Raw genomic sequence first — 23,606 nt, forward strand, 5'->3', positions numbered from 1 at the left:
AATACTACTAAAACTGAGGTTAACATAGTAATGGTTTTGATGTCACCTGAATAACCCAGGTGACATTTTGCTATCTGTTTTTGTCTGTCGTTGTGCGTCGTCTGTTATACATTAACATATCATCAATTTCATCTTGTTGTCTTAAACTACTTCGTCAATTTTGACCAAATTTAGTGTGTAGCATCTGCTGGGGAGGAGAAATCGATATTGAGAAATTCATGATACCAACCCCCAGGGGCCATGGATTTTGGGTAAAAAAAAACGAAGCTGAATTTTGCAAAGTAAAATCCATATCATTGAAAATGAAATTGTCAAAAATGAACAAACATTCTGAACAATAAGTATGTCAGTCTGTGTCTTCCCATTTCATTAATACAAGGAATAAGTGTCTTAAAATGCGCGTCGTCGGTGTCGTTGTAAACCTTTCATATTTTCATCTTCTCCAGAACCACTGGTTCAATGTCAATGAAAGCTGGTTAAAGTTATACCTGGGTGAAGGGGATTCAAGTGGGGTTTTTTTCAAACGAAGGGTCGTGTCCCTTCAAAAGGAAAATTATCACAAAACTGTAAAATTAAGGTAGGGTCATTTAAAAATCTTTTCAAGAATCAATGGAATCAAAATGTGAATATTAACATGAAAGTATCCTGACATAGAGTCAAGTTTATACAAACCAAGGTATCTGAGGGTAGGGTGGCACCAAAAAAAAAAGAAAGTTTTTATGCTGATATCTTTGGAAAATATTCTAAATTATTCTTCTCTAGAACCACTCTCTTGATACTTTGGGGCTAGTTTAGGGCCACAATATGGGATCAAAATTTTTCATGGGAATAATGATTGATGAAAATTCTTATTATTGATTTTAAATGATTTATAGATTATGAGTAGTTCTATGACAAAGGATCCAGTTGCATAATACTGTTGGTTCAGTGACAATATGTATTAAGCATAATGTGTATACTTACCCATTATTGAAAACAAGGATACTCTAGACAATATTTCCAAAGGTCAAAGTCATGTCATTGATAATTTGCATATGTACATGTATTACATGTACATATGTGATATGTACATGTAATACATGTCTGGTTGATATTTCCTTGAGAATGATTAATAATCCACTTAATTTCCTATTTTGTCACGCATTTCTACAGGCCAATTCCATTTATCTAAGACACGTATTCCTTGTAATCTTCATTCACCTGAATCGTCCTCATATATTAAGGTTATATTCCAAGGTTTTATTAATAGCTACCTGTGTTTGTATGAAAATGCAGTTGGACATGTAACAGGGTTTAACCTTTTCAATGACGGTTGATTCCATTGTGTTAATGGTAGTCAAGTCATTTCCAAGAATAACTGATTATAAGTAATGAATCGGTGTCATTCATTTCTTCTCTAGAGTTTAGATATTACTGTATACTAAATGTAGCTGATTTTATGTACATGTACTACACCTCTTTAAATAACTACTTTAGATTGTAAATTGTATCTAACAATTTCTTTGAAGTATCTATTATTCTGAACAGATTGCAACAATTTCGAAATTACTTAATTTATTGTTATGTATGGTACACTGTTAATTGTGTGTTAACAGCAAGACATTGCAACAATCTTTCTAGTCGGAAGTATAAGATCAAATATATCTGCCTATAATAGTTGTGACAGTTTCATGATGACACAGTTTTCAAAATAACCGTATGAAGATTTTTGTATTTCTTTATGGACATGTGTCCCATGGACTTCATTTTTTTTAAAACTTCTATGTAATTTACAAAATTAATTTGCAACATGTGTGTAATCAGTAGCTAAATGTATTCTAAGATTAATGTCCATAACACTACATGCAATGTGATTTCATTACAAATTAGATATTGATATATGTGCTCATCTCACTACTTAGTGAGCAGAAAGAATGTTGGATTATGATACAATATAAGGTGATGCCACACATTTAAAAAAAGGTCAATTAGTTAATTCAATCAATCAGAATGAACTAATGTGGTGATTGGAAAGAAAATCATCGAATTACTTCGGATCGAGCTATCTTTTATGTGTTCTGTGTGAGATGATTGGTGTGCATTTGATTGTGTTAGCCCCTGTACATCTTTGATATTACAATGGGTGTGGGAGTGAATTCATTGATCAGATTAATTTTGAATCCCTTGTTTTACCAATTTGTTCTAATATACCTTTGACTCAGACATTGATATGGCAGATAACTAAAAGTAAATTTTGTACAAAGTATCTAATTAAGCAGGGAAATTAAGTCATAATAGTACATTTTCTTATAAGATAATGATTTGCTTGAAAGTGCATGTCATTACCCTTATTTTGTGAATATTCTGTAATATATAGGTGCTGGTCCATACATGCATTTTATCTTTATCAAGTGTATTGAGTATTGAACATCCAGGAACATTGCCTTTGGTAAGGTTAATATTTGTGTTGCGTTTTTGTTGCTTTAAACTGGTAAATTGATTTCTGAGCAATTGAAATATTTCGCTGATAATTCTAGAGGCTAACGTGTGATTGCCATATGTCTTTTTTCCGAATTCAAATTTGTCTTCATAACTAGTATTTTTGTTAAGAGTTATTGCCGTTTAATCACAATGTTAAAAAGAAATGTATATGTTGTGATTATCATTTCATTATAAGAACTCATATCATCATTAGCTTTGTTTATGCCATTTTTTCTATCACATAGTGTAAGTATTTATTGATGCAATTGTTTATTCCAGGTTTACAATGTGATGCACTGCAATACATAATAAACTACAAAATCGTAAACGGTATTTGTTTTTCTCATATCACTAAGAATAATTACACTAATGCAAGGTGAAGATAACGAACAGTGATCAATCTCATAACTCCTACAAGCAATACAAAATAGATAGTTGGGCAATCACGGACCCCTGGACACACCAGAGGTGGGATCAGGTGCCTAGGAGGAGTAAGCATCCCCTGTTGACCGGTCACACCCGCCGTGAGCCCCATATCCTGATAGGTAAACGGAGTTATCCGCAGTCAAAATCAGTGTGCCAAGAACGGCTTAACAATCGGTATGAAACACGTCAGACAGCATTTGACCCAATGCGAGGTTGTATTGACGAACTAGATCGTTATAACGACCATAGAATTTGCGAAATGCTGACTTCAATCGAGACTGTTGAAATCCCTGTATCATCAACTTGATTGTCAGTAGCTTACCTCGATTTAAAAACTGACTATACACAGAACAAGCTCTTGCATATCGTATCAGTTGAGATATATAAACACCATATGCAGGTGATAATGGAATATTGCTACATAAATGTGGGAAGTTGACGATGGAGAAGCTGAAATCATCCCGTTTGTCATACAGTTGAGTTGTTAGTTTGCCGTTAATGTCTACTTTCAATAAAATATCTAAGTATGAAGCAGAAGTGGACGACTCTGTGGTGTCCTTTATTTCGAGCTCACAGGGATATATCAAATCGACATATGAATGAAAGCTATCATTGTTAATAGACAAAACGTCATCGATATATCTAAAAGTCGAATTGAAGGTCACAGCGAGAGATTTTTTCTTCTCACGTAGAAGTTTTTGAATAAATTCTGCTTCATATGAATATAAGAACAGGTCAGCTAACAAAGGAGCACAATTCGTGCCCATGGGAATTCCAACAGACTAATAAATTGTGTATATTAAAAACCCCTGTATTTTTTAATCTTTATATATTGAATAATATGGCGTGTTGCCATTTGAAATATCTTGATCAATGTAAAATGATAACATTTTGTTCCACACTATTGGGGCAATTGGTTAATCAACTGAAGATATTTTGAAATAATGACAATGAAATTATCCTGGAAAACAAGTTTTGTTATAGTTATCATAAATATTTCACTCTGTTCATCAGTGCATTAAACATGGCATTTACAAATACTTTAACAAGAATATTGTTGAATCGTACAATCATAAGAAAAAAATTAAAAATGATGATCATTATTAAAATATAAAGCTTGGTAGTAGGTCAGAAATCTCTCTCTCTCTCTCTCTCTCTCTCTCTCTCTCTCTCTCTCTCTCTCTCTCTCTCAATTTTCAATACTGAAAAGACCTGCTAACACAACTAAAAGAAAGATCTGCAGACATAGTTTCTAACATTTTCCCCATCCCATTGATCCTGGATATTCACATGTACATCTGTACAACCTCATGATTGACAAAACCCTTATCAATATCCAATATATCATTGCAGTCAAAGTCGCACATGCAAGTGTGATATCACAGGCTTTCTGTGGAGTTGTTCTCAATAATACCAACTCAATGTTTCAAGAGTCCACAAAAGAAGGATACAGGCAAGGAAGTGGACTCCTAAGACTATCATTTTTGCCCTCAGTTTGGGTTGTTTTTGGTCCTCAGTATGACCCTACATGATGTAAAGTTAGAAACTTTCAAGTGAGCTCATTTGCTTATATGTTTTATCAATTGTTTGAAAAATTATCAATTTTTATGTATTATGCATTACTTTTAATACTCCGTCTGAGTACTCTCAGTACTTTGATGAAATTTCGTATTGACTGCTACCTTCTACGACCATATTGGTAGTTATTTAGTGGCTGGTAGGTTCAGCCTAGTCCCCTTAATTCCTGTTACTCTTACCCATAACACGTCAATTTTGTTAAACCTTGGGTCTGTATAGCATTTGAGATGGAATTGATACGTTCAAATGTTAACGCACAATAGATGACGGACAGTACAGATTGCAATATGTTAAGGATACTACATTTTTTGCGATTGATTGATCCAGCATTTAATAGCATCCATTCTGACAGAAACTGAGTGTTTCGTAATTCTAGATACTTTACGTTCCGATTCTTAAAGGGTTTTAAGAAACTTTGAAATGCACTGCACCTTCAAATCTTCTACGTTCCAGTTCTCTTCTTCTCTCTATATAAAGATATTCAAACTAAATATCATAAAATGTAGAAAGGACATCTAAATTGCATGTTTTATATTAGGTGTGCATTAGACATATCCAACGTATTGAATTTGTATGAATGCATTCGTGAGGCTAGCTAGCCTTAAGATATCACAGGATTAAACATTGTTTTTGAAGAATTTATCTTGATGCGAAATATTTTTATGTAAGTTTGTGAGTAAACTGTCCAGAGTTTACACATCGATAAATTCTCCAAAAATAATCTTTGATTCTTATAATTCCAATTCGTTCCCTGTATTATCAATTTCACAAGAGGCCCACAGGCCTTATCGGTCACCTGAGTGCTAGTGAAAATGTATCACTACTCCCGAAGGGCTATGGAATCTAGAAGAAAATGTTTTGAATATCTAAGCTAAATTATAATGTTCAGTAACAGTATAAAACAAATAGTGTTGTTCTGCAATTCACCATTTTTGTAATCCTCTTCTGCTATTCCTAAGTATGCATTTATATTTTTACAATATCAGCAAACACACACATACATATCATATATATCTTACCCCACCCTGGGGTCAAAACCTCTATCCCGAGCATCATTAAATTTACAATTTTGGTACATGACTACTTGCTCTTTCTAAATATCCATTTAGTTTCAATTTAGTATTAATAACACTAAAAAATATGTTATTTAAGTGTTTTACACATAAACACAATATATATGTAGTAAGTTTGGCCCCGTCCTGGGGTCAGGACCCCTACTCCAGGAATCATGAAATTTACAATTTTGATAGATCACTATGCATTTAGTTTTTCTTAAACATATGCGATTCTTGAGAAGAATATTTTTTTTTTTAGAACTGATCAATTTTTGACAGTTTTTGCCCCGTCACCAGGGCCCCAGGGGTGCATGAATCCTGAAATTTACAAATTATGCACCCCCTCCATTGTCCCAAAGACACCTCATACCAAATTTGAAAAGAATTGAAATGATAGTTATCAAGAAGTTAAAAACATTTATTGTTCACATATTCCATAACTGACCATTTTAGCCCCACCCTAATACCATAACCTCTACCCCTGAGATCATCAAATTTACAATTTTGGTGAAGGACTAAATGTTCTTTCTAGATATTCATTTAGTTTTAATTCAGTATCAATAGCACTAAAGAAGATGGTATTTTGGTGTTTTACACATAAAGTCCATATAGTAAGTTTGGACCCGCCCTGGAGTCAGAACCCCTACCCCAGGGGTCACGAAATCTAAAATTTTGGTAGAGGCTTTTTTGCTCTACATCACTATGCATTTAGTTGTTCTTACACGTATAAAGTTCTTAAGACGATTTTTGAAAATTGGTCAATTTTGGACAGTTTTTGCCCCACCTTAATGCCCCATGGTGTGCTGGAGTCCTTAAATTTACAATTTATGTCTCCTTGTCCCAATGTAAAACTTATACGATACCAATTTTGATGCACCAGATGCGCATTTCGACAAATAATGTCTCTTCAGTGATGCTCAAACGAAATGTTTGAAATCCAAAATAACTATAAAGTTTAGAGCTAAATATACCCAAAAACAGCATGCCAAAAAAGTGGAGCCAAATTCGTCCAAGGATAATAGCTATGCATGAGGGAAATAATCCTTAATTTTGAAATGAATTTCTAAATTTTATAACAGCAATTAAATATACATCCGTATTTTTAAGCTAGTAACGAAGTACTTAGCTACTGGGCTGTAGAGACCCTCGGGGACTAACAGTCCACCAGCAGAGGCCTCGACTCAGGGGTCATAATGTAAAACTTATACGATACCAATTTTGATGCACCAGATGCGCATTTCGACAAATAATGTTTCTTCAGTGATGCTCAAACGAAATGTTTGAAATCCAAAATAACTATAAAGTTTAGAGCTAAATATACCCAAAAACAGCATGCCAAACAAGTGGAACCAAATTCGTCCAAGGATAAGAGCTATGCATGAGGGAGATAATCCTTAATTTTGAAATGAATTTCTAAATTTTATAACAGCAATTAAATATACATCCGTATTTTCAAGCTAATAACGAAGTACTTAGCTACTGGGCTGTAGAGACCCTCGGGAACTAACAGTCCACCAACAGAGGCCTCGACTCAGGGGTCATAATGTAAAACTTATACGGTACCAATTTTGATGCACCAGATGCGCATTTCGACAAATAATGTCTCTTCAGTGATGCTCAAACGAAATGTTTGAAATCCGAAATAATTATAAAGTTTAGAGATGCTTCAAATTTGAAAACAATCGGAAAAGTAGTTATCAAGAAGAAGTTAAAAATGTTAAATTGTTAACGCATGATGCACGACAACGGACGACAACCAATTGCAATAGTTAACTCAGGTGACCTAAGAATCTTAATAGTTTCCCTACACTATGTTATTTGTTTTCAGGTGTGTATGTATACATAGCGGTTTGGGATCTATTGATGTGTATATTCGCGTTTGGATTTATTTTTGTCCAATCAAAACAATTGTAATAAGGAACATTGGAATTATACTAGTATATATAAGTATGCGTTTAAAAACATTAACATATGACGAAAAACTTTTAAATACTATGTTGATCCAATATATGTAATTCATCTTTAATAATTGTTTTGATAAGAGACTCTCAAATAGCATATAAATCCATTGATTAATAATACCACACCTTTTTGTGTGTTTAAGCATCGTCAAGATTAAAAGAATATTTTTCAAGATTATTTTAGTTACTTCTAAAAATGAAGTAAAGATTGATTAAGAACGTGTTTTGTTTTTTTCTATTTCGATGTATTTCTGCTTTTCACCAGCATTCCAACTCGTTCTACAAAAAATATTGTGATAGATTACCTGGTTTAATATCAATTCAGTCCTTACGTATTACAGAAGCTTTCATATATGGACATTACAAAGTTCTCGTAGCAAAAAAGAGTGAAGAATCTTTGAAAAAACTGTGAATCGAACCCCCGAGCCTTGCATTACTAGATAAAGGGGTATGGTCACGATTTCGTCTTAACGTTTTCAAATTTTATTTTCCAATTTCTATCATTTACAAAACTCAACTAAAGCATTTGTAATGGTCAACCAAAATTTGAGTATCAGTTGTTGAGTTACAAGTGAGATATAGCTCGCGCCATGTTTTTAAATACATATATATTGCTCAATAGAAAATGGCATGTTTATAACAAAATGAGACGTGCCAAATATATGGCATGTCAAACGTTGCAATATTTGATCTTTTTCATTTGTATTGTATACATTTCCTTTTATAATGCATAATTTTCCCTTTGTATTCTATATTTTTCATTCGAATTATATATTGTTCCATTTGTATTCTATATTTTCCTTTTGTATTGTACATTTTTCCATTTGCATTCTACATTTTCCATTTGTATTGCATAATTTTTCACTTGTATTATATAACTTCCATTTGTATTGTATACTTTTTTCATTTGTATTCTATATTTTCCATTTGTATTGAATAATTTTTCATTTGCATTGTATCCCAGGGATTGTTTATTTTGATTTGATACGAAGGATTTCATTTTTTACTGATGTACCACACATGTAGACGTGCTTAGTGCACGGAGCCGTAGCAATGAGGCTTCCTTAACGTGCCAACACCTGTCGCAACACATGCTGTCTGTTTTTAACGTCATATCGGAGAGACCCTTGATTTTCATTTTTAAACGTCGAGTGTTTGGCAAAGGAGCAATTACACTACCTATGCTTATGTCTTAGCTTTGATGATGAAATTATTATTGAGAATGTGAAATAATTCAAATATCTAAGAGTTGCATTTTCCAGGTCAAGTTATTTTTGCAAAGCTAAACATATCTATGCAAACAAGCCCAGAAAGAGTGTATGGAGTTATAAGAAACATCAGACAATTAAATTGAGCAATTAAGACTGATTCTATGTAACTATCAAAATTCGGTGGCCACGGTATGTCACAGATTTTGATGAAACTTTGTGTGTAACAATATTATGATAGATATAAAACAAAAAGGACATGCAAAGGTTTGACTTAGCAACGGTTACCATGGAAACCGATCCTCTAACAATGGCTGGACAAGATATGTACATGTACGTTATATTTTGAATAATTAAACATCAATCGCTATTGTTTATAAAAACAACAATGGGAAAAATTATTTTGAGCTGGGTTTAAGCTTTTAGAATTTTTTGGGGTATCTATTTAATCAGTCATTTGGTGTAAACTCACATGCTAGTAAAATGTATTGAATCTAACTTTTAAAAAGTAGAGAAACACATTTGTGGAGAAACCAAAGATAAACACATAAACCAGTACTTTCCTCTGGTGCACAAACCAAAATACACAAGAAAGAGCTATTGTCCTTTGTAACACTCTCTTGCATTGGATATATGAACAGCCTTCATTTGTTTTCAGTATGGCAGGAGGTGGGAATTACAGTTTTTATTCAAGTTGTTCTTCAGAAGTTTATCGATATCAGATGCTCTTTGTTCACTTAATTCACTACCACGATCTTTATCTTAAATTGTGCTAAAGGATTCCGGTTTATTTCGTGGAATACAAATCCGTTTGATCTTAGCCATAGTCACCGGACTCTAGCATCCAATCATTTAGACGTAGTCGTAGAAAAAGTAAATGTTGTGGAATTTGAAGCTGAATTGCATCACATCCAACTAAAAAAAATGACCAGGGAAACAGAAGGCTGACAGACATATTCATAGAAAATATGAAAAAGCCCTGCCTGTTGCCATGTTGGAACTTGTATTGACGTAAGTATTCTATTTGATTTAGAATCCAAATTCTAAAGTAAAGGCTGAATAAAATGTATCAGAAAATTCGGCTTATAGTATATGAGATATATGAGAACCCCAATTTATTTTATACAGCCAGCCAGGCTAGTCAGCTATAATGGTATACATGTAGACTGAACATTGTAAGTAATCCTGTCATTTACTGCATGGGTGTACAATAGAATACTACTTAAGTATGTCCCTTACCTAACATTCACTCAGGGAGTTTCCTATCACAGTTACACAGAGTTCAGTATCTGTAAAAGTACTTGTAAATACTTATAAAATCATGTTTCATGTGGACAATTTCAAAAGGACTAGGCTTAATTTAAGATAATACATGTACTCCTAAGTGATGACCTGTAGCTCTCTCTCTCTCTCTCTCTCTCTCTCTCTCTCTCTCTCTCTCTCTGACTGCCAAGTTTACAATAAGAACAAACATGTGAATGTCCTGTGTGAGCTCAGTATCATTTGTAAAAATGATTAATTCTAATTAGGTCAATGTTGAGAATCACTCAAGTGACCAACATATTGCTATGTGTCTGCGTCAGTCATCATAAGACGTTAATTGAACTTTAATATTTTTCTTGATAACCACCCTTCCAATTCTTTTTAAATTTCTTTTAAGCATCTTAGGGACAAGGGGAACATAGATTGTAAATCTAAGGACTCTGGATTGATGGTACTTTTAAAAATCCTCTATACCAAAATTGAGAATTTTGTTTTAGAACCAGGGTTTGATTTCTTCAATTTTATGGAGAAAACTTTTTAAGATATACACTTCGTCAAATTGTAGAGTTGGGGGGGGGGGGGTTACATGTATAAGTGTATTTGACATTTATTTGTGTCCAAATTATGCAATGCATTCTGTTTTTTTAAAACAACAGACACCTAGAATTAAGAGCACAATGAAAGCATAGATGTGATAAGGAGGGGGGGGGGTGTGACTTCATAATATTGCCTGAAAATTCTTGACAATTTTGTTTTAAATCCAAAGCTGAAGAAGGAAGGTGGCAAGGGTTGATTTTTCAGTTCCATTCATCTGATAACTTTGAACATTCATTACAATCCTTTTTTTTTTTAAAAAAGATGGGGGAACAGCTTATCTATAGAACTATATCTGCACGTAAAAAGTAACCAACTTTGTAATAATAAAAGGGGTTAGATCCATTGTTCAAATGTTGTTGTGTGCCTGCTGATTGTTTTTTGTGCTCATTTGAGTTATTTAAGTGCAAGAAGAGCTGTAAGTTGATGTACACAAAATTTCACTTTCAAAACATTGAATCACATGCAAAAAATATATTCTGACGAAAATTTTACACTAAAGATGCCAATTCAAGATAATTAACATGCTTTGTTTATTGGTATCTGGTGTACATTTAGCAACAATTAGTTTTGTTCTGTGTGAAACGATAAATTGATAATGTACATATGTTTGCGTTGGTTGTACATGTGTTTTTAGGCATATCTTATTGCATATTTTGTTGTGTTTAGTTGTCGAAAATATTGATAGAATTAATAATGAAGAATTGCTGATATACTAAGGACATGCATGATTCTGATCTAAAGAAATTGAGGAATAGTTAATATTTACACATTTTCTATATCATGACCATACATTGCTTGCAAGAAAAACACACAAGGGTCACATACATGTAATCAGTGACTAAGACATTTTGTTCAGTTATACTATTTTCAAGTAATTCCACTTAATTTGTAGAAAAATTCCTTAACTGGCAATTGATTGCAATCAGAAATTGCAAATTTTCTATTTATTCCTTACTTGACACCATCAAATGAGGACAGCAATGTGCTGCGCACTCCCTGTAATCAGGGGAAATAACTCATAGCATTGTGAAAAATGTAGCTCATTGATTATTCATATACGTTTGAAATAGTTTATGGTTATACAAGATTTTTTACAATAACTATTGAAAAAGACTCGAACACAATTTATGTTCATGTTATGCATAAATTTTATTAAATCATTGACTTCGCAAAATCTTATTAGGAGGGTGGAACTACTTTAAATAAAGCTGAATGCATATGAAGGAAAAGCAGAAAGGGGTACCAAAATTGCGAATTTCGAAAACACAGGATTGTGAATGTGGGTCCAAAAGAGTCATATAGTGTATAACATGGATATCATAGCCTTTAGAGCTATAGTGATACTTTGAATTTTTTGAAATTTGATTAATACCCAGGTAACCAATAAGGTCTGTGGACCTCTTGTTAATTTATTAAGAAATAAGATATCATTTTTTAATGTTGTTGGGATATGACATGAAGTTGGTCACGTGATCAAATCTTATAACGCTCGAAGGGCGTTATAGTAGATTTGATCACGTACCGACTTCATGTCATATCCCAATAACATTCAAAAATGATATTTTATTTCTTATATTTATATTTTCTATTTTGATTTGTGTTCTTACCGAGCTTCCATGATTATGTAGCAGATGACCAAAATAACGATCGTAGAACACAAAATATAGTTCGTAAGAGATTTATCGAATAAAAAATTAGGAACAATATCAAAGAGAATATAAGATATAGAAATTTAATTGAAAATGTTAAAAAAAAGACGAAACATGTGTAAAAATAAAGGTAATTTAGAGCGTAAAGTTAACTGAAATGACGACAAGAAGAGCGGAGTAAACTACATCCGTGGTGTGATTTGGTCGCGATCAGAGATGGAGAAACTGGCGTACGTTTAGCTTACTAAGTTGAAAACGCAATTGTTGATCACATATTACGACAGAAATTCAAAGGATATGAGATAATTGATGGTGGATATGATGGGTCAAGTTAACGTTAAGCTCTTAGTCAGGTTTTTGGAAAGAAACAACGTTATGTTCATCGTTAGGACTCGCGGTTGTAGCCATGCAGGAGACGATTCAAGACAGTAGGGCAGATTTAGACCAAGTGCAGGTAGGTTGCGTCTTTTATTTACCTTCAGTGTGTGTAAAATAAAATAAAAACGAACTGACGGAGTTTTTGTTCACTTGAGAGATTTCTGTTGTAAGATTTTAATGACGACTCGCACCGGTACCCTGACATGAACATGTAAATTTTTCGAGCCTCGAAACCAGCCTCGCTTATGATCATGCCGAGTCATAGCCGTGATGGAAGTTGCCAGGAAACAACAGGTTAACTTATCATCATGAAGTAAATACATGTATGCTTATAACTCTGCCTACATGTTTTCGCTTCCAATATCATAGAACTTTATTTTATAAATTCGCCATGCAGAAGTTGCAGACGGTATTTAAAACTGTATAAAATGAAACAACAGAACGATATATGTTTAATGTTTCTCTTTTATAAATTGACGAAATTTTTGTTTGTTTACAAAATAAACTGTATAAATATCCTGCTGCGTTTATTTCTGTTATGATATCATTGCAGTGGCGGATCCAGGGTTTACGAAAGGGTGTGTGAAAGTCAAGCATTAGCCAAAATGCTTAGCCATTTTGGGTGCCCATCTGGAATTTTATTCACATTATTTCTATTATTTAAATTTGTGGCGAGATGGGGGGGGGGGGGGGGGTCTAAATCCCCCACTGCATTGCATAAGCAATAAGCCAGGTGAATATACAGGAACTGACTTTTGAAGCGGTGATTGTATTCATACGCAAGAACAAACTGATCACATGACCAAATTCATGTTACACAAAATTGAACATCAATTTCAATAGTACTGTCATATAAGGAAGTGCATTGGCACTTGTAAATATTGAGTATTAACACTATTAATAGTTCTTTAATACAGCATACACACTTGTATACAAACTGTATCAAAACATAACATTCTTTAGGCCAATTTAACTTAATTCGTAAGATTATCATCCAGGGTCACCAAAAAGTATGGGACAGGTGGGAGGGTTTAATTTCTAAATTTTTATTTTCTGTGAAATATATTAATGACAAAAGAGTTTTTGTCAATAGAAGTGCATAACTTAATGCCATATATATAAATATATGCTTATTTCACAGATGATTTTTGAGGGGCGGGCGGGGATGATAAGCTATCAATTAAGTAATTAATTAAGTGGTAAAATTACTATTCTAGCATCATGAATAATCTTGTACATGTAAATTTAGTTTAATCAAATTGAATTAGGTGTGTACTGTATGAAAATGTGAAAAATAAGATGAACATTTCAATATTTGTTCAACACATTTTTTAGAACTTGAAGAGCAGAAGATGCATTCCATGACTCTTATATGATATAGAAGACAAAGTAGAGCTCTAGAGAATGGAAAATAAACCCGCGAGTTTCACGGTCAATGAACACACCTCACGACACAAGTCCATCCTGATTCAGTAAACTGGTAGTCTATTCTTCTAAGGACACACCATGACTTAGTTAAGATCAAGGTTTGGTGTCAGAAGACTAATGTAACTAAAACATTGCAAAATTAACCTGCAAGTGTCTTATGTGAGCCTACTGAATAACGATTCATTACTAAACAGTTGAAGGAAAATCACTATTATAATGATTTAAAAAAAAAAGATGATTGTGTTGTTTGGATAACATTGTGATCTATGTTTGTTGAATAAACAACAGCAAAAATGAGTTGTTCTGTGTTACTATCATAAATTTACTAATTACTGGTATGTCAACATAGATCACAGTAACACTGAACAAACTTCAATAAATTTTAACGTTTCTTGCAGTTTCTGCATTAGAAAATGACACCTATTAATTTTCTGGTCCAAAGGTCACCAGGTGCAATACAATACTCTGTACAATTGATGTCTGACCAGTTTCTTCAGAACCCTTTGATTGATAGTGATATTTCATACAGGGGTTGGTCACTGGTAGTATATGACCCCCATTAATTTTCAGGTCAAAATATTAAAAATGGTAGGGACCTCCGTGGCCGAGTGGTTGGAGCATAGCGCTCAAAATCACACTTCCTCTGTCGGCACGGGTTCGAATCCCGCTCGCGTCGGTAAGTGAGAAAGTTTCCCAGTTTACTTTCGGAAGGTCGGTGGTCTCTTTCACCAATAAACACTTGGCACCACCAGATAACTGAAAAATTGTTGAGTGTGGCGGAAAATATCAATAAATCAATCCATTAAAAACGGCTAGGTGCAATGTAGCTAGTACTCTATGCAATGGTGCCCCCCCCCCCCCAATATCTTGAGCCTGTTGTTCAATTATGATATTTCATATGTTCGTTGGTTATGAATAATAGATGCCCCTAATGATTTCCAGGGTAAAGGTCAGCAAATACAAGGCAGTACAATGAACAATTTACTGGTATCTGCCCGATATCTTGAGAAGACTTTTTTAAATAGTTATTGATAATAGTTTACATGGCAATACAGTACATGTAATATAGCTCGTTTTTGGAAATGATTGCAAAATCTACTTGGTGTTTGGGGAGTGGGGGGGGGGGGGTACTACTGGATTACATCAGTTTATTTTTACACGAGGTTTTTTTTATCACTCTAACTAATTTTTATTAATATGGTAAACTTCTCCATGTTTATTTTAGAAATATCAATAGCTCTTATTGTTCATTTTGACTGAAAATGGTGTAGATTGTATTATTTGTCATTAGTATGAATTTTTGGCAAAATGCCCAAAACTACAGTTTTCGTACTACAATAGATCAATTGTACTAAGTTTCACCATTAATATTTTATATATATTAAGAGTCTTTGATATGGACATCTTTTGCTGACAGTCAATTATGCTGTATGTATTTTCCAAATTATCTAAATTCATCAACGAAATCCAAGAAAAAGTCACTTTTTGGCAAAATGCCCAAATCTACAGTTTTCGAGCTACAAAAGATCTATTCCATCCCATTTCACCATTAATCTTTTAAACAGATTAAGAGTCTTTGATATGGATATCCCTTGATGACAGTTGATTATGCTGTATGTATTTTCCAAATTATCTAAATTCAACAATGAAATCCAACAAAAAATTACTTTTCGGCAAAATGCCCAAATCTACAGTTTCCATGCTACTACAGATCAATTGCACTACGTTTCATCATTAATCTTTTTATATATATTAAGAGTTTTTGATATGGACATCTTTTGCTGACAGTTAATTATGCTGTATGTATTTTCCAAATTATCTAAATTCATCAACGAAATCCAAGAAAAAGTCACTTTTTGGCAAAATGCCCAAATCTACAGTTTTCCAGCTACAAAAGATCTATTGCACCATGTTTCACCATTAATCTTTTATATACATTAAGATTTTTCAATATGGACATCTCTTGATGACAGTTGATTATGCTATATGTATTTTCCAAATTATCTAAATTCATCAACGAAATCCAACAAAAATCACTTTTCGGCAAAATGCCCAAATCTACAGTTTTCATGCTACTACAAATCAATTGCACTACGTTTCAACATTAATCTTTTTATATATATTAAGAGTCTTTGATATGGATATCCTTTGATGGCAGTTAATTATGATGTATGTATTTTCCAAATTATCTAAATTCATCAACGAAATCCAACAAAAAATCACTTTTTGGCAAAATGCCCAAATCTATAGTTTTCGTGCTACAATAGATATATTGCACTACGTTTCACCATTAATCTTTTTATATATATTAAGAGGCTTTGATATGGACATCCTTTGATGACAGTTGATTATGCTGTATGTATTTTCCAAATTATCTAAATTCATCAATGAAATCCAACAAAAAATCACTTTTTGGCAAAGTGCCAAATTATAATTCATTGGTACAGCGGTCAGTAACACACTCTTTACCATAGGTGGATATATATATATCATAAATAAGGAGGGGATTTTATGGGGAATCGAGATTTATGGAGAAAATTAGTTGTCTTTTTTAATTTTTTATATACCACAAGGACAAAACGTGGGTAAAACTGGCTGAATTTTGCAGTTCATTTAGCCCTCATAGACTGCTGTCGGTTTCCATGGCAACGGATGATAGAAATTCGGTGGTGTGGTTAAAATTATGTAAGATGGTGCAAGTAAAGTTAATACATAAAATGTTATGTAGATTAGATTCTTTAAGTGAAACGACTTTTAATATGTATAATCATGTTAAAAAATCATTATGTTTCTATACATCAGTATTGAAGTATATAAATGCAAAAGAGCATAAATTTTTTGAACATCTTTGTAAATTAATGTAACTTGACTGCTGTGAAGAGACCAGTATAAACTATCCTTAAATATTTATCATTATAACTATACGGTAAACTTAAGACTACATTGTTCATATATTATTCCTTAAGTAATTTCTACTGTTGATATATCTACATCAACGTTCTATATGATATTTTTATGATTTCGAAAAATATTTGATATTATGTATTTTCATATAAATTATATATATGCCTTATATAAAATAATATTATAATAAAATACATTCAACCCAATGGGTCCCTGACACCATTGGTGAGAATTAAGAGGGAGTATCCGAGGGTATTTTATCCCAAATAGTATGTATACTTTTTAATAAATGATGAAAATTCAAAAAAAAAAAAAAAAAAAAAAAGTTAATACTTTGAAAATCAAAGAAATCTGTCACACTGAGTGGCCAGACCCTATCTGATTTCTTTAAGTTTTACATAGAATCGATTTTAAATGCCAACTTGACCTGTTTGACAAAGTCATTTTACCTGTTTTAATTTACGGGTGTGAGATTTGGGGATACGATTTGCAAATTATAGAAGTTCTCCATCTATAATTTTTGAAACATACTTTTCATTTAAAAGGCTCCACTCCGTCCGAACTATTTATGGTATATGGCGAAACGGGACGTTTCCCTGTTTATATTAATGTGTATACTAGAATTATTTCTTGGGCCAAATTAACATTTAGTCATAAAAACAAGATACTAAATATTCTTTACAAATATTTATGTACACAGTACTATAATAGCACCTTTAAAAATCCATGGTTTGAATGTATTCATAGATTTTTGAACTTATGTGGACTCTCTAATACGAGGGCTGTTCGATATGTAATGTGTATTGTATGATATCTCAACAGCATTCGACTCAAATAGTGAAATGAACATTACATCCCTTCAAAGTATTCTCCGCGGTTTGAAATACATAATTTCAATCTCTGAATCTATGTCTGAAATACGTCAAGGTACGCTGATTTAGGTAGACCTCTGAGGCACTGACTGATGGCTGAGCCAAGGACTTGTCGGGACTTGTAACGACGACCAGATAAGAACTTTTTAAGTTTTGGAAAAAGTCGCATGGAGCTAGATCTGGGGAGTATGGTGAGTTTGACAAGACGGTGACCTTCTCCGACTTCAAAACATGCTTTACAAGCTCTGTTACGGCACGTTTGGTCATTTTGGCACATTTGGTCGCCGACGACCATACGTGCCGCACGTTTAGTCGCCGGCGACTATTAGTGCCGCAAGTATTGTCGCCGAGCGACCGAACGTGCCGTGAGGGTGGGCACGATTGGTCGCCAATTTTAGGCCATATCCGAGCACGAATGGTCGCCACCCAAGTCCCAACTCCAAAACCCCAACTTTGCTTTTCTCCTCCTCCTCCTCCTCTAGTATCTATTCACATTCCTTCTCTTTATCCCTTCTAATCCTCCCCTTCTTCTTCTCAAAATCCTTCTTCAATTTCTTCCGGTTTGATCAAACCGAACGAGTCTTTTGAATCGGCAGATAATAGCTCTAAGTGAGATATGGCGCTTTCTATTATCCTTCGATTAACAATCATGATACTAATGGACGTTCCCTAGGAAGAATCACAGCACATCTTATTCCGATTCGAAACAGCTCTTTAAATCTTCGATATGTTTCAAGTACGCAGAGAATAGACCGACTCTTGCATTTTATTAATGTGGTGTAAAGGGGTAGGCCTACAAGAGGAGAGAGTGCAGGAAATATGGCATGGATATACCCGCAAAACTGTAGGATTCCTCCATAGACGCCTACTCTTCAACAAGTCAGAGATATCCCTAAAATCATCTCACGTATTTTTTTCTTTCATACACACCCACAGTCTCTCTCTCCCTCCCTCCCTCCTCTCTCTCTCTCTCTCTCTCTCTCTCTCTCTCTCTCTCTCTCTCTCTCTCCAAACCAATAACAGAGAAAAAGACAACTGTGTTTCTGCTACATACATTTAAAATAATGGCTTTATTTTAGGAGAGCCAATTTCATATATGAAAAGTGCTTCATACCTATGCAGTTGCAAATTAATTTATAAATTTGCTTACTCCATTTGTTCAATTTGATGCGTACTTTATAAAAGTACCCATTTTGTAGATATGTTGTACATTTTTCTTCATGCTTATCGCTAGTATAGTAGTTGGCTTAAATTCCTGTTTTTATTTTGTTCATCAGGATAGTATTGATGGATTGTTTTTACATTAAGTTAACATGGTAAGTGATAAAGTCCTGTTCATGAATAATATGTTCACTAAAATTAAAACTGTGTACGCAGTGTTGTTTATGCCGAATTCAAATATTTCATTTTCTTATCAAACCATGACAAATGATAGTATTTGCTTTGTATTTCACTCTGTGTGCTCACGTGTATTTGCATGCGTGTTTGCGCACTCATACCTCTCAGGATGTATGTTACGCCATATTTATATGTACTCCTTTATAAATGTCTCTTATATAATCTATGAGATATCGATCTTCTTTTTTGAATAAGATATCTATTAAATTTCCAAAGATGTGTCATATAATTTACAGTTGCTAATATATCTCATAAAATATACAAGATCTTTTTTAAAAATATATAAGATATCTCATAAACTTTATAAGATATCTGGTATATTAAACAAGTTATCTTGTAGAGTTTATGAGATATCTATTAAAGATCGAAGATATCTTATAAATTCATTTTTGTAGGCTATCTTATAAAACATTTAAGATATCTCATATATTTTAGAAGAAGATACCTCATCAATGAATGTTTATAAGATATGTCATCAACTTTTTGATGAAATATACAGGGTATCAAATATATTTTATAAGATATCTTATACATGTTATAAAAGTAAATTCATATTGACTTAAATGTTAAAACCTTAAAAACCTGTGCATGTTTATTTTAAATATATACGAATTAGTATGTTCTCCTTAACACGAAAAATATTTGTACATGCACTGTATTTATGTATATATTTCACTATCTTTATTTACATATCTATAATTATTCCTCTGACGTTATTTGTATTGGTACATGAAATTTCTGTATTGTACCTCATGTATCATTTCCATTGTGGTGCGAATAAAATGAATGATGCGAAGATGACAGGATTGAGGCTCGAACACACAACCTCTCGTCCGCAAACCAAGGGATATATCACTGAGCTATCGCAACGAGGTCCACACAGGACTAGTTATTTCTAACAAATGCGTAAAACTCCAGCAATGCCGAATCTAGCCCCCCATCCCCCTTGACCCATTTTTATAGACCTGTCCAGTAAAGCATGCATATTTTATTTAGTCAGATTTCAGTAGATTCAGTGGACTTAGGCCCTTGGGTCCCCACCAATTGTTAACATCAAGTTTGTTTTGTTACAACTATTCATTATATTAATTTTGAGTTATCGTTTACCGAATTTGGTAATGTGCGAGAAGAGGTCAAGTTCAGGAGCTACATTTCGCAGGAATGTACCGTATTTACTAAATACAATTGCGTGACCCCCGCCAATTAATTACTTTTATGCGCCTATTGTGATCAGACATTCAAACTAGTCACTGGCTGATCTAGATAATTCTGAAGGAAAGGATGCAGTAAACTGCTGGATCTCTTGGGACTGTCTTAAAACCTCCGAGTGAGTCCAGAGCAAAGTCTTGATTGGGGAGGGGTGCAGGTGGGTCCCCTGAAACAAGTGCGTTCTGACAAAATAAAATGTACACTCATGCTTTTTTCGACATTTCTATACAAAATATCATATTTGTGAAGGGAGGGGATCGCCCGGCGCAAGATTCGTCAATGATAGCTACATGTATGTTCAACTAGTCTGATATGGAACCGGTCGGGGTAGTTTAATGATATACTCTTTGGTATGTAACCGTGAGGTCGTATGCTCGAGTTTTACTCGTGTCATGGCACATCATCAAACCTTAGACGTAAATATACATGTAGCTAACAGTTCGCTAAACGCTATTTAAAAGTGAGAATCACCGATAATGTGACCTTAAAAGCAGAACCCCTTGTTGCGACAGTCGTTGGCACGTTAAATAACTCCCACTGCTACACCACTGTGTGCTGGGCATAGTAAGTCTGTTTGTGGTACGTCACCGGCCTACAGCTGGTGATGGCTAAATATAAGTAGGACCTAATCTGATGAAATCCTTCGTAACAAATCAAAATAAACTATCCCTTGGATATAATACAAGTGAAAGATTTTGCAATGCAAATGGAAATTATACAATGCAAACGAAAATATTATATAATACAAATAGAAAATATAGAATGCAAATGGAAAATTATACAATATGAATAGAAAAGATCAAATATTGTAACGTTTGAAATGACATACAAATAGTAGAAATTATCGCTTTAAACGAAACTTTTACTAGTATATTTAACCTATGTAAGCTACAACATGCCACGGGCCTTGTTTACATAACACAGAATTGTGAACTCAGTATATCCCATGTATCTCGACAACTCACGTTCAAATTGTTTTTGACGATTAGAAATACCTTAACTTAGTAAAGCATTCTAAACATTAAAAATAGAACAATATCATTTGAAAATGTTCAGCTCAAATCGTGTCCATGCCCCTTTTCAGTGATTTAACCAATGAGCTACCCAGGCCAGTAAACAAAATATGGTAATATTGATGCAATTTAAAATTCAAACCTATATCAGAAATCGTACCAACTTTCTTCATATCGAGAAGATGAAAGAAATGATTCAAGAGAAAATGTCAGAAACGTCGCGCTTGTCCTTAACGCTGTGATACTGACATGGTTGAAGTTACAATGCAGTAGGAAAGTTCAACGATTTGTATGACTATATGATTATACTGGAATAAAACTATATAGTCTAGATAGATTACATTATTTCTTTCTATGGGTCCAATCTACATTCCAGTGAGTAAAGATTTGTATATTTGTCACTCTTTAATGAAAAGGCCGACAAAGAGCAATGGACTTATGACCATTTTCCCTCATTTACATGTAAACTCCATGTACTTAAATTGCATATTTGATTACGCAGACATTGGTCAATTCAAATACAGTGTAGCTGTTTTGCAGAGCAAATTCTAAACATGCTCAAGTAAGGTAATTCAACAAATAACAATTTGTTGAACCCTCATTCAATTTTTTGCCCGTCCGGGCACTATTCATGCACAATTCAGTGAACATTTTACCCATAACTATAATCGTGAATGCATTGCATGATAAGTATCTCTCAATTGCAAATTATCATCAGTTCATTGTCAGAGTACCATACCTCTTTCAGCGTGAAGAGCTGAAAAGGAAAAAACACATTGATTAGTCGATATTAAAGGCACTAATAGTACAACTCATTCAAACTGAAAATTGATATTGAGGTTTCATCAATATTTTGGGCATTAAATTTCATGGAATTTGCACGAACTGGTTCCGTTGACCAATAATTACATGGTGAGCTACTTTGTGGGTTTTTTTTGTGGTTTTTTTCTTCAGAAAATGATTGTGGTTTTGTGATCATTCCATTGCTTAATGCAGCTTACAACTCAACAGATATTGGTGTTCTATAAAGATTGACAAAACTGTAAATTGTGCTTTGTATGTAAACAATTTTCTCGTGTTTTAATGTATCTACATAAGTGTTTACCTGCACTGTTACTACTTCCCATTTCTTGTTTTTATCCAAGCAGATCTACATGAAAAAAATGATTATGCAAAATACAAGAACATATATAAACATACCGAATCGTTATTCATTACTTTCTATTAGTATTGATTGATTTAATAGTTAAACTAATATCAACAATATCTAACAGTTTCACTGACCACCAGACAGTCCTTCATATCCAATATAATTATAAAATGTCGTAAATTTGAATTTACTTTCAACGTCATGGGTCCTCGGAGATGAACATAAAACGGAGATAATGTGTTACAGTAGGTGTGGCACAATGAAGAATCATCACTGCGCAATGTCCGTAAGCGTCCAATATAGGCCTAAATTTGAGGCCCTTCACCTGTATTGGTGTCGTCTCTATATGAGTGAAAGATTCTCAAGGGGGACGTTTAAACAATATACAATCAATCAACGAATTGAATTCAATTTCATTCATGCATATCGTAGTCTTTATCTACGCTTATCCTCTAATTAGCCTTTAGATCAAATGAAGTAGATACATGGCTACCCATGTCCCAAATCATAATGTATCGGTTATACATGAAAATTCGTTTGAGGTGTTTCCGGTTATGAGTCAAAAGAGAACAACACCCACTTTCACAGGTAGGTAGATCTGAGTTTTTCATGTTTATCATAATTTAGCTAATGTTGATGAAAATTGGGGAGTGTAGTCAGCTGTAAAAATGATTTAAAGCACACGAAATATCCACAATTACCAATATTCAAAGCAGCAAGACGACACGAGCTGATTTTCCGAGAGCAGAAGGAGGTTGACTTTTGAATATGTCTCACGACTCTCGATTGTCAGGGTGAAAATTGGCTCAATCAACTAACCAGTAGAAATAAGTTGACCACTCTAGGGACGATTAGTGCATGTTGAAACTAAAATATTCTAGTTTTTCGATGATGGTGTTTGTATTTTGCTAAACTTTCTATCCAAACGGGTCAAGCAATGCTTTGGGGGACAAGTTATGATTTAATGAATTGGTTATGATTTAGAGGAAAGGTTGTTTAATACGCACCCGCTGCATCTTTTGTTATTACAAAGGGGAAGCAACGGGCAGTGTCGATT

The 23,606-nt window shown here is 33.7% G+C and overlaps 1 protein-coding gene across 2 annotated transcripts in view; it reads right to left on the reverse strand.

Annotated features, from left to right (window-relative positions):
- Positions 1 to 23,606, reverse strand: part of LOC130053382 (Golgi resident protein GCP60-like) — a 99,071-nt gene that overhangs the window by 44,157 nt on the left and 31,308 nt on the right. For both annotated transcript variants that reach the window (XM_056160526.1, XM_056160527.1), the window contains exons 2-4: positions 22,505 to 22,549; positions 22,139 to 22,156; positions 4,896 to 4,931 (exon numbers count right to left, since the gene is read on the reverse strand). In XM_056160526.1, coding sequence (XP_056016501.1) covers positions 4,896 to 4,931; positions 22,139 to 22,156; positions 22,505 to 22,526 — 76 coding nt within the window. In that variant the 5' untranslated portion in view covers positions 22,527 to 22,549. The remainder of the gene's footprint in view (positions 1 to 4,895; positions 4,932 to 22,138; positions 22,157 to 22,504; positions 22,550 to 23,606) is intronic.

The sequence above is a fragment of the Ostrea edulis genome, chromosome 3, assembly GCF_947568905.1.
Source record: "Ostrea edulis chromosome 3, xbOstEdul1.1, whole genome shotgun sequence".
NCBI classification, from domain to species: domain Eukaryota; kingdom Metazoa; phylum Mollusca; class Bivalvia; order Ostreida; family Ostreidae; genus Ostrea; species Ostrea edulis.